General features: G+C 55.1%; 1 protein-coding gene across 3 annotated transcripts in view; it reads left to right on the top strand.

Annotated features, from left to right (window-relative positions):
• Positions 1 to 12,248, top strand: part of TBC1D9B (TBC1 domain family member 9B) — a 38,970-nt gene that overhangs the window by 20,580 nt on the left and 6,142 nt on the right. For all 3 annotated transcript variants that reach the window (XM_045069355.1, XM_045069354.1, XM_004759003.3), the window contains exons 8-16: positions 4,705 to 4,863; positions 5,110 to 5,260; positions 5,743 to 5,957; positions 7,284 to 7,401; positions 8,223 to 8,508; positions 9,543 to 9,672; positions 9,802 to 9,900; positions 10,633 to 10,701; positions 11,861 to 12,101. In XM_045069355.1, coding sequence (XP_044925290.1) covers positions 4,705 to 4,863; positions 5,110 to 5,260; positions 5,743 to 5,957; positions 7,284 to 7,401; positions 8,223 to 8,508; positions 9,543 to 9,672; positions 9,802 to 9,900; positions 10,633 to 10,701; positions 11,861 to 12,101 — 1,468 coding nt within the window. The remainder of the gene's footprint in view (positions 1 to 4,704; positions 4,864 to 5,109; positions 5,261 to 5,742; positions 5,958 to 7,283; positions 7,402 to 8,222; positions 8,509 to 9,542; positions 9,673 to 9,801; positions 9,901 to 10,632; positions 10,702 to 11,860; positions 12,102 to 12,248) is intronic.

Below are 12,248 nucleotides of genomic sequence, written 5' to 3'. Positions count from 1 at the left end.
CCCTGGTGATCAGTGATATTGAGTATCTTTTCATGTCCTCTTGGCCATTTGTCCAGTTTGTTTGGAGAAATGTCTATGCAAGTCCCTCACCTTGTTTTTTAAGTTGGGTTGTTTGTTGTCAAGCTGTAGAAAATCTCTATATGTTCTGGATATTAACCCATCAGAGAGATAATTTGCAAATATTTTCTCTCATTCCCATGGATTGTCTTCTCATTTTGATGATTGTGTCCTTTGATGTATAGAAGTTTTACATTTTCATGTAGTCCAGTTTATCTATTTTTCTTTTATTTCTTGTGCTTTTAATGTCCTCTCCCCAACATGTACATGATCCTCCCAAAAGTACAGAAGGATTCACGTCATTTAAACCCAAGCAACAGAGGGTTATGATCACACCCTGTACAAAAGCATCATAGGGGGAAAGAAACAAACCCAAGTAACCTTCCACAATGAAAATCTGTTAGAACAGTGTTCCCCCAAAGCAGATGAGAACCGTACCCTAATATTTCAAAATGATCTTAAAAAAACTGGAAAAGTAATAGAAACTACCAAAGAATGGTATAAATAAAATTTTTTAGAAAGCTCGGAAACAAAGTTGACAAGTCAACAAGAAAGAGAGTTGACGGGACTTGAGAAATTTTTGAGAAGTAAGTATTATGCAAAGAGAACACAATGAATAGTCTCTAAGGGTTAAAAAAGGGATGGGGGTCAGAGGAGGGCCAAACAAGTGAAGAGAAAGAGAAAAAAATAGTCAGAAGCTGTGATGAAGAAGTCAGACAAAGAAGATCCAACTTATGCAAGAGCATAGACTAACAGCTGATAGAAACTACTAGTCGAGAAAATTTTTCTGAGCTTAAAAAGACTTGATGGTGCATGGTGGAAGGGCATCTGGAAAAACAGTCCAGAATAGTCAATATTATAGAATGCAGTAAAAACTATTTAAAGATTAAAAAGAAAAAAATCTTTGGGACAACCAGTCAAAAAAGACCCAAGTCATTTATGAAGGAAGAAAATTAGAGTGGGTTCAGACTTTCAGATAGCCACATTTTATATAGAGTAACATTTTATTTTTAATTTGCTTAAAAATAAGCATCAGAGATGTCTTTTTTTCTTAAGACTTCTTTTTTTATTTGAGAGAGAGAGCACGTGAGCTAGAGGGAGTGGCAGAGGGGGGTAGAGAGAATCTCAAGCCGACTCCATGCAGTGCCTGACGTGGCGCTCAATCCCAGGACCCTGAGACCATGACCTGAGCCAAATCAAGTCAGATGCTCAATTAACTGAGCCACCCAGGCGCCCCCAGAATAACATTTTTTAAAGATTTTATTTATTTATTTGATAGAGATCACAAGCAGGCAGAGAGGCAGGCAGAGGGGGAGCGGGGAAGCAGGCTCCCCGCTGAGCAGAGAGCCCGAAGCGGGGCTCAATCCCAGGACTCTTGAGATCATGACCTGAGCCGAAGACAGAGGCTCCTCACTGAGCCACCCAAGTGCCCTAGAATAACCCCAGCATAACATTTTAAAGATAACACAAGGGGTGCCTGGGTGGCTCAGTGGGTTAAAGCCTCCACCTTCAGCTCAGGTCATGATCCCAGGGTCATGGGATTGAGCCCCACATCGGCTCTCTGCTCAGCAGGGAGCCTGCTTCCTCCTCTCTCTCTGCCTGCCTCTCTGCCTACTTGTGATCTCTCTTTGTCAAATAAATAAATAAAATCTTTAAAAAAAAAATAAAGATAACACAATTTTAAAAAAGCACAAGTGAAGAATTTTATATTGGCAAACTAAGATTCAGGAGTGAAGACCACAGGTAATAAGTAAAGAACATGAATTTAAGAAATCTAACAGCTTTATGGGGCACCTCGGTGGCTCCATTGGTTAAGCATCTTCCTTCAGCTCAGGTCATTTTCTCAGGGTCCTGGGATCAAGTCTTGCATCAGTTTCCCTGCTCAGCAGGGATTCTGCTTCTTCCTGTCCTTCTGCCTCTCCCTCCCTCCTCTCTCTCTCTCTCTCAAATAAATAAAATCTTTTTTTTCAAAGGCATGGAAAATAAAATAAGCTCATCAATTGCCTCCTTACCTGAGAGTGAAAGCATATTACTGTATGTCGACAGGGAAGGCAGGGATGGGGAAAAGCTCACTTGCTGATTTCAGTATTGCCTATGGGAGGGAATTGACAGGGTCTAGGAAGAAAGGACCCGGGTACTAGATATTAGATAGTAGAACATGGAGGTGTACTTTCTGATGGGAAAGGAAACAGTCTAACAGTCTAAACAGTTCTTTTGAGGAGTTTGTATAAAGGTCAGCTGGGAAGAACAGGGGTCATTTCAGTTGAAGTATAACCCATACACCAGTGGAAGTGCAAGGAGGGCTTGTAGAGACGGCACAGCCTGGATCAAGTCCATGGGCCCACTGTTGGGGGGGTGGATAGTTGCCTAGAGGGAGGTCTTGGAGGTAGAATGGTGGGGCTGTGGGCCATGGATACAGGAAGGAAGGCTGGCTGACGGCCGTGGCCATGACGGACCTCGGTGCTCACGCTTGTTCATTCAGTCAAACAGGAGGCCAGAGGTTCTGTTGAGCAGGAAACGAGGCAGGCAGGTGGTTCAGGAGGTTGGCACTGGACAGATGTGTGAGATGGTCACCTGCAGGCATGGGAGGAGCTGCCCCAGGAAAACAAGGGCTCCCAGGTGGCCCGTGAGCTCCCCTCTCACACATGGCTGTCACAGGATGGTATGGCCAAGGCCACATCCTGGAGTCCAGGCCCTTCACCAGCACTGAAAGTCTGATTCCCGGAGGTACTCTGGGGCCTGCAAGTCCATCTGTGCCCTGGTCCCTTTGGAGAACCTAGGGCAGGAAGCAGAATCTCCTTGGTCTGGACTGGGGTTGTGTCCCACAGACTGAGCAGACCCAAAATCCACTTCCGAAACACCAGCGGGGGACAGAGAGATGGACTGTGGATGGGACATAGCAGAGTTCGCTTCTTTTTTTTCTTTCTTTTTTTTCCCCACCTTATATTAAAAACAGCATCTCTAGGATAAAACTGACATATAATATGCCATATATAGTCAAAGACTACGGTTCGGTAGGTTTAACACATATTCCCTGCATCACCTGTCATCACCTGTCAACACAGAGAGGGTGAGGTCCGCAGGAAGCCAGCCAGCCTCCCCTGTCCCTGCCACTTGGGGGACAGGACCATGTCGGGGGTTGGGATCAGAGACAACAGGACCCAGACTGGAATATGACATGCAAAGGTGGAGGAGGGTTACAGTTCCACAAGACACAAAGTACCTCGCAGTCGGCCGCCTGTCTTCAGAGGGGCCTTTCCTTGCTGGACGGGGCTTTTCACCAGGAAGGCCTAGTTCCCAGGCCGTGTATGGGACCAGGATCCTCCTTGGCTCACCCAGCATTCCCTGCAGAGTCACCCGTGCGTGTCCTTGGTGGTGACTGGGTAACATAGTGTCTCCAACCACCCTCTGGGCCCAGGGGTGGGAAAAGCTCATCATTAGTACAGGGCTATCACCCTGGTTCTCAGTGGAGCCCACAAAGTACGAGGTCAAGAGTGGAGAGAAGTGTGCCCCCACATAAAAACGGGGAACTGGCTGCAGGCAGGAGGGGAAGTGGATGGTGGGGAGCCAGTGACGAGTGCCCATCTCAGAGCAGTGTTGTTCTTGTCGGTGGGTGCTCAGGGAGGGAGCTGAGGGGAGAACAGGCAGAAGGCGCCAGCTCTGGCCCGCATGACCCCCCTGGGCCAGGGGACGAGGCAAGCTCCCTGCATAGGGTGTTGCCCGCACCAAGCTCCCCTGGAAGTCAGGCTGCAGGGACAGTGGACAAGCAGGAAGTGGATGTCAGGTATCACCCACACTGGACCTGAAGGGTCTTGGCTGCCAGCACTCCCCTGAGGAGATGTGTTTGCCAAGGGACGGGTTCCAGAAAACCAGGGGAAGAGCCCTAGAAGTCAGGGCTCCCCTATAGACCTTTGTCCCTGAATCTTCCCTTCCCTCTGCCAGCCCCATGCTGCTGCCCACCCTGGTATGTTTGCTGGGCCACGCAGGGCTCCCTTTCTCAGCTCCTTGGCTGGGTATGTGGTGTGAAAACAGACCCCTGGGCCTCCACCCCAGGGAGGGGCCTATAGCCCTCTGAGGCCCTGTTTATGGCTAGGCCCCTTGGGGGAAGTAGCTAGTGGCACCCAAGGCAGAGAGGGCCCATACCCTCTCTGTGTACTAGAACACACCTAGTTCTAGTACGCCAGATGCCACAGTACCCAGTGCCCAGCCAACACGAGTGTCCAGGGCCAAGGGGTTGTGTGGCTGCTGTAGGGACAACAAGCAGCCCTCTTGGGAGCCCCTTCTTCTTGGAAGGGCCCTTGAGGGCCCAGTGGAGAGGTCGCCCGAGGGAGAGGGGGCAGAAGAGGGTTCCTGGCCTGGCCCGGCAGTCATCAGGAGCTCCTGCAGCACCGATTGCCTCTGCCGACCTATAACGGGCAGGCCGGGCCCTCAGGTCACCCTGCCTCTGCTCCATTGTGCAGCCCAGCCCTTGGGCTCTGTGGGGTTCACTGCTCTGTCCCTGCAGGCCCAACATGAGCGGCTCCCCGCAGCCCAGGGCCAAGAGCTCAAGCAGCCGATGGGCAAACACATCAGAGACCCTGCGCTGGGCAGCCCACTCACTGGGTACTTCTTCTCCCTCCCACCCCCACCCCGTGTTGTGTTTTTCAGCACCCTCTGGCTCCAGCAGAGGCCACAGATCAGCCCAGCCCCACCACCCCCCTGGGGGGCCGCCAGGGCTCCAGTGTGCAGGAGGCACCGACCGCATCCCAGGGGCTGCTTAAACTCTTCCAGGGAAACTCTCCCATGGAGGACCTGGGGGCCAAGGGGGTAAGCCCAGAGCATGGACCCCATCACCACACGGGACCCGGGCCTGGGAGGAGGCTTTGTGCCTGCACGCCACGGCAGGTCCTTGGGCCCTGAGGGACAGTGTTCAGGGGCACCCTGCCCGACCTGGGCTCGAGGCCTCCACGTGGAGGCTCGTGTCCCTGCCGCCTGGTGTGGGCCCTCCTGCCACGTGCAGTAGATGGCGGAGGGCCCTGGCCCACACGCCCAGAGCATTTGCTTCTCCCCCAGGCCAAGGAGAAGATGAAAGAGGAATCATGGGACATTCACTTCTTCGAGTATGGCCGCGGCGTGTGCATGTACCGCACAGCCAAGACTCGGGAGCTGGTGCTGAAGGGCATCCCCGAGAGCCTCCGTGGGGAGCTGTGGCTCCTCTTCTCTGGTGAGCTGCCCGGCATTGGCCCGGCCCCCAGCACCGCCATGTGAGAGCCCCACGGGCCCCGGGTCAGCCTTCTGTGTCCGTCAGGCTGGAGCTGCCAGCCCTTTTCCAAGGCCGAAATGGGGCTCTGAGCTGTGAGGGCCCCGAGCTTGGGGCACTGTCCTGGGGCACAGACATGGAGGGCAGGGCTCTGTCACCCAGATGGTGTCTTCCCACCCCCGCCAGGCCTCCTCTCCTCGGGTGAGGCTCTGTCAGCATGCATGCCCTTAGCCACCTGGACGGTTTCTTGAGAAGACCACTCAAACTGTGGTGGGGCGACCCCTCCCAGGAGCTGCCACCAAGGGACCCTTGCCTCACACCTCCTGATGGGCCCCAGAGTTCCTCTTCTGTGGTGCACTGACACGCCCAGCCTGCCCTGTCACTGTCCCCATGGCCCCAGCAGGAAGGGAGGAGGCGGGAGACAGCTGCCCGCTCTGTCTCCTCAGGGGCCTGGAACGAGATGGTGACTCACCCGGGCTACTACGCTGAGTTGGTGGAGAAGTCCATGGGGAAGTACAGCCTGGCCACAGAGGAGATCGAGCGAGACCTCCACCGCTCCATGCCCGAGCACCCCGCCTTCCAGAACGAGCTGGGCATCGCTGCCCTCCGACGGGTGCTAACTGCCTATGCTTTCCGAAACCCCACCATCGGCTACTGTCAGGTAGAGGGGGTGAGCCGGGCCCAGGGGCCATACCTCCTGCCATTGGCTCACTCAGCAGAGGCCAGAGTGTGCCCTGTGTCCCCCAGAAGAGCCTGACCATTGAGAGCAGTGTAATGGGAGCCACTCTTACCTGCTTACTTCTACAGGCTTGGATCTGGGTCCCAGAGCATTTGGTTGTGTGGTGTCTACCAACGACTCCCCTGCAATCCCCATACTGCCTTCCGTCTATATGGCTTTGCATGCCTTAAGTACCTCCCCAAAACGGAGTCGTATGGGATTCACCTTTTGGGGGCCGGTCAACTCCATTAGTGCAGCATCCTCGGGGCTCATTCCTGTTGGGTCCCGTGTCAGAATTTCTCGAACCATACTACACTTCGTGTATAGGCCACACTCGCCCTCTCCTGCATCTTCAGCTGGGCACGTGGTATCTTCTTCCTTGGGCTCTTGTGATTACCGCCGCCATGAGCGGGCCCTTGCGGTGCCTGTTCCTCTCCCTGCTTTCACTTCTCTTGAGTCCATACCCAGAAGTGTAGTTGCTGGACCATATGGTAATTTGACCTAAATGTTTTTGTTTTGTTTTTGGAATAGCTATAGTGCTTTCCACAGCGACGACACCATCTTACATGCCCCCCCCCCCACCGTGATGCACAAGGTTCCACTTGCCCCACATGTTCAGCACGCTGGCTTTCTGGTCTTTGGACCGTAGCCACCCTAATGGTGTGAGGTGGCCTCTCATCGTGGTTTCAAGGTGCACTTCTGGCAGCATATGATTTTACATGTGGGGAGGCCATTTTCCTGGCCCCGTCCAATGGTGTTGTTTCCCTGAGACTGCATCTGGGTTTCCAAGAAGCATGCTGCCCCCTCAGAAGCCCCTTTCGCAACGGCCAGTGTTCTGCATGACCTGTTACTGGGACAGGGAAATTCCACCTGCTGGCTTGCGAGAATTTTTAAGATGGAAGCTTGTTCCGAGTAGCCTTGCTATCAGTGCAGACTGTGTGCAGCCCCGTTCGACCTCAGCCGTGTGGCTGTCATGTGGAGTTCACTCACCGATCCTCCTGTCCCTGTGTCACACCTCTCTGAAGAAGAGCCACATGCTCATTCCCTCCCTCTCAGCTTTCCAAGCGCCCACTGGCCCGATTGGAGGGATCTGGCTAATGTTTCTTCCCAAATTGGTTTCCTGCAAATGGCCTTTTGGCAAATTGCCTGCTGTTGTCATTTGTTCTAGTCGGACTTTTGTGGAAAGTGAGCAGGCCCTTGGGGCTTGGGGCGGTTTTATGCGGCAGCCCAGCTCAGTGAGTCTCCCCTTTGCTGTCTCTGTGCCTGCAGGCCATGAACATTGTCACCTCTGTGCTCCTGCTCTATGGCAGCGAGGAGGAGGCCTTCTGGCTGCTGGTGGCCCTCTGTGAGCGCATGCTGCCTGATTATTACAACACCAGGGTGGTGGGTGAGTGCCCAAGGCTCCCCGTGGGGGTGGGCCAGCCCCCGCACTGAGCACTCAGCACAAGTGAGCTCTCGGGGGTCCTCAATAATGTGCAGCAGGCTGCAGACCCTCACGGCTCCATCCCCCAGATAAGGCTGAGAAATGACCACATAGCTGGAAGGCAGAGGCCACGCAGACCCCCGGCCACCTTGCCCAGACTCCATGCAGCTCCCCAGAAGCTGCTGGCAGGGAGAGAAGCTATTACACATTCAGTGGTTTTCAGAGGTCAGCCTGGGCCTCCATTCTCAGCCATCTAACCTGTGTAAGGGTTTTCATTGTGCTGGATTTTCAACCTTGCAGCGAGAAGGGGTAGTACCTTCCTGCGCACCTGGCCTGACGACCACGAGTGACAGCCTGAAGAGTCTATATGATTAAGTGGAAATGCACTGGCAAAGTGTTTAATTACAGACCTGACTCAGTCTGCTATTTGAAGATGCCCTTCCCCTACCATTTGGTTTGGGGGGCCTCCCCCACTGGGGTTCACAAGTTTCAGGGCATGACATGCCCCCAGGGCTCCTGCTTACTCCTGACACTTCTAGAAGGGAGGGATTTGTGTTTCCCCCAAAGCAAATCCAAGCACAGTGGGAGCAAATGTTCTCCCACAGTAGTTTAGACGCCGAGGAAGGGAAGCCCGCATGCTCTTTCCCTCTTGTTCCCTCCAGCCCATCCCCTCCGGCCCTCCGTGTGAGCGGAGCTGGCCGGGGATCCAGTGGGTTCCCTGCATCCCCTGGGGCCCAAGCCAGCGGCATGGGCTTGGCCTTCAGACTCCCTTTTCCTCTCCCTAGGGGCCCTGGTGGACCAAGGCATCTTTGAGGAGCTCACGAGAGACTTCCTGCCCCAGCTCTCAGAGAAGATGCAGGACCTGGGGGTGATCTCCAGCATCTCTCTCTCGTGGTTCCTGACCCTCTTCCTCAGCGTCATGCCCTTTGAGAGCGCTGTGGTCATCGTAGACTGCTTCTTCTACGAGGGCATCAAGGTGATCCTGCAGGTGGCCTTGGCCATCCTGGATGCCAACATGGAGCAGCTGCTGGGCTGCGGCGATGAGGGCGAGGCCATGACCGTCCTGGGCAGGTGACCGAGCCGGCCTCCCTGTCCTGCCGGGCTGTTGGCCGGCACCCCCGCAGATGGCAGAGCCCAGCCCGCCAGCAGCTCTGGGCACTCCTCACTCAGCATGCACCAACGAGCCCACTGAGCACACTTTGGCCCGGGGCAGTGGGGAGCCTCCTTTCTGGTGGGAACATGGCAACAAACAGCCCTGGGGTGTGATAGCTCTGGGAGCAGATAAAGTGGGCTGGAACAGCATGGCCTCCAGCCACGGGTGGACACCCTGCATCTGCTCTCCTCCCAAAGCAGTCCTGACGCTGCTTTCCCTGTCACCCAGATGGAGAGGCCCTCGCTAGGCTTGCCCGCACAGCTGAAAGGACTCATACATACCTGTCTCCTGGCCGCCACATGCCCCCTGAGTCCCCACATTCCACCCTTGCACATTCTCTGGGATCCGGCCCCTCCCTTCATCTCCGTGCTAGCCCACAGTCCCGCTACCCTGGGCCCTGGGCCTGGTTCATCACAAGTTTTGCCTGCGCTGGCCCCAGCCAGCAGCATCCCATAGAGCTCATTCACCTCAGAATCTGGCCTTGGGACTTCACGTGCCCCCAGCATCCAGGACCCCCGCCCCGCCCCGGCCTCACACTGGCCCAGGCCCTGAGTTCTATTGGGCCCTGCTTGCCATGTGTACGTATTTGCCTGGCGTGGAACACTCCCAGCAACCCTGGCCTGCCAGGGGTTCTGCCGCCTGCCCATCGAGCCAACCCAGAGCCCTGTCGTCCCTTCCACTGGGACAGACCTCTCTTGTGGTGTGGTTGGGTCTAGGCTTAAACAGGGTCCTGACCCAAGGAACCCCCAGAAGACAACCTGGCTTCCTAGAGTTAGTGCTCAGACCTATGAGGGGTGAGGCCTCTCACTGCCTCCAGGGGGATTCCCAACTTGCCAGGGTACCTCACTTACTGATGGGGAGTCTATGCAGGTTAGGTTCTCCACATCACTTGGTAGGTAAGACACCCCTGTTGCCTGTGGGGGTCCAGGCTTCTGTCCTTTAATCCTTGCAGATACCTAGATAATGTGGTCAACAAGCAGAGTGTTTCTCCTCCTATCCCACACCTCCATGCCCTGCTGACTAGTGGAGATGACCCGCCAGCAGAAGTGGACATCTTCGACCTCCTGAAGGTGTCCTATGAGGTCAGCACTCTCTGGGGCTCTCAGGCTGATCTGCTCCATCCAGGCGTGTGGGTGTGGGTGGCCGTGGCCCAGGGCATTTCTCTGCTCTGTGGTTCTGCCTCCTCTCACTGAGTCACCTCTGGCCGGTAGAAATTCAGCAGCCTGAGGGCCGATGACATCGAACAGATGCGGTTTAAACAGAGGCTGAAAGTGATCCAGTCCTTGGAGGACACGGCCAAGCGCAGCGTGGTATGGACAGGGCTGGGCTCTGATGGCTGCGGGTTGCTCGGGGTGGGGGCAGTGGGCATGACCCGGGTGGGCTGCTCCTCCCCAGAGGGTATGGGACAGAGTCCCTTAGTGCTGCCTCATGTGGAACTGGAGTCTGGGAGTGAAGGTGCAAATTTGAGGAAGTGAGAGGGACATGGTAGCTATTTAATGCTCCTGGGCTGTCACCGCAAGTTTCTTTGACACCTAAAAGCCAAGGGTCATCCTCCTGTGGGCTGAGTCCTCCAGCCTGGCTTCCCCCATGCCCCTGGGTAATCACATTCAGCCACCCTCCACTTACCCAACCCACTGTGCCTCTACTACAAGCCTTTGTCCTCCCCAACTCTGGAGAGATCCCTTACCAGGAAGTTCTAGGACACCTTCCAGAGAGCCCGTGCCAGAGTCTTTCCAAGGATCCAGACAGCGGTCACTGCATTATTGCCCTCACCCTGTGTCCCTGACTGGATGTTTGGGACAGAAAGGCCCCTGTGGCACTCACCACGAAGGAACTTGGAGTGTGGACTGAGTGGTGGGATGGGTGACCAGGGATAAGCGTATGGTCCACACCTCCTTCCCTGAATGGACTGCCGTCCTGGGCTTAGCCAACTGGCAGCACCCTGGCAGGGTGGTTTGTCTTAGCCTTTGTCTGCTGGGGGTTCTCTCAGAGACCTGGAACTTAAGAATCCGTCAGTACATCCTGTTGCCCTTTCCTTCTAGGTCCGAGCTATCCCTGGGGACATTGGTTTCTCAATTGAAGAGCTGGAGGACCTCTACATGGTGTTTAAGGTGACAGCCAAGACCAAGGGCAGGCCCAGTATCCCAGTCTAAGTGCGTCCCCTAAGTTCCCTAAGTGCGTCCTCAGTGCAGCAACCTCCTGCCAAAGGACAAATCTATTTTTTTTAAGATTTTATTTGAGAGAGCATGAGTGGGGAAGAGAAGGAGAAGCAGGCTTCCCACAAGTAGGGACAAGCAGAGAGCCCAACGTGGGGCTCCATCCCAGAACCCTGGGATCATGACCTGAGTTGAAGGCAAACACTTAACCAACTGAGCCATCCAGGCGCCCCGAGAAATCAGTTTACAAGCATCCTCAAATGTAGTTACCACAGACTTCCTAGGGCAGAATTTATTCCTTCAGGGAGTTTAGGCAGGATACTTTCTTAAGAGGCAGAAAATCCACTCAAGTCAGCTTACAGTTACGTGAGAGGAGATATATTGGTTCATGTTACTGGAAAGTCTAGGAATGCATTCATAGCTTCATGCATGGCTAGATCCAGGTGCTTAAACATGCTGCCCAGCTCCCCTACTTCAGATGTTCTCTGGACCGCTCTTCCTACAGAATGGCAGGACTCTCGTCTGCAGCTCCAGACTCATCCCGTTCTCTCAGGGGAAAGAGCCTTTTCTTTCCAAGTGGTTTTAACAAGAAGTCCAGGGTTAATTGTTGGACTGACTCAGGTTGGTGCTGTGGCTACAGGAGGGTGTTTGTTGAGCCAAATCTAGGCCGTGTGCCCAGCTCACAGCCTGAGGATGGGGCAGGAGGGGCTCACCCCAAAACTTTCACATGCTGTTAACGGAAGGGGAGAGGTTGTGAAGGGCAGGCAGAAACAGCTAAGTCCAGACCACCTGTTGTCGGTTCCCGGCGGCCTCTGGTTTGACACTCAGACCCGAGCCTTATAGTCACAACGGTCCAGTCGGTGCTGCCTCCCACCCGCTGTGGCCTGCTGTAGCCAGCAGCCTTAGGGCTGTGTTTCCGCTCCTGCATCTGTCCATGAGAGGCCGATGGGGCCTGTGTGGGCAGTTCTGTGAGATGCTGTGTCGGGCTGGTGCTCCCCGGCCCGGGACTCTGCAGGCTCCGAAAGAGTGGATAGGACACATGGACCAGCTGGGCAGTCCTGAGCGCCGGGGCGCTGGGGGGCCCAGCCATCTCACCAGGCTGTGTCCCCTGCAGGCCAAGCACTTGGCAAGTCAGTACTGGGGGGGCAGCCGGCCCACTGCTGTGCGTCGGGACCCCAGCCTGCCCTACCTGGAGCAGTACCGCATTGACGCCAGCCAGTTCCGGGAGCTCTTCACCAGCCTGACGCCCTGGGCCTGTGGCGCCCACACGCCAGTCTTGGCAGGGCGCATGTTCCGGCTCCTAGATGAAAACAGGGACTCTCTGATCAACTTCAAGGAGTTTGTGATGGGGATGAGTGAGTAGCTCCAGGGCCCTGCCCCCAGAAGCCTCCAGATGCCAGCCCCACCAGTTCTCCCGCTGCAGCAGCAGCCTTGATATGGAAATTGCAGCTTTCCCACTGGGGACATTGAGGGCGTCCAGTGGGGTCCTCCCCACCACTTCC

The sequence above is a fragment of the Mustela putorius genome, unplaced genomic scaffold (assembly GCF_011764305.1).
Source record: "Mustela putorius furo isolate JIRA1106 unplaced genomic scaffold, ASM1176430v1.1 tig00003923_pilon_pilon_pilon, whole genome shotgun sequence".
NCBI classification, from domain to species: domain Eukaryota; kingdom Metazoa; phylum Chordata; class Mammalia; order Carnivora; family Mustelidae; genus Mustela; species Mustela putorius.
The sequence above is the reverse complement of the archived record's forward strand: the minus strand, read 5'-3'. Positions and strand labels throughout refer to the sequence as shown.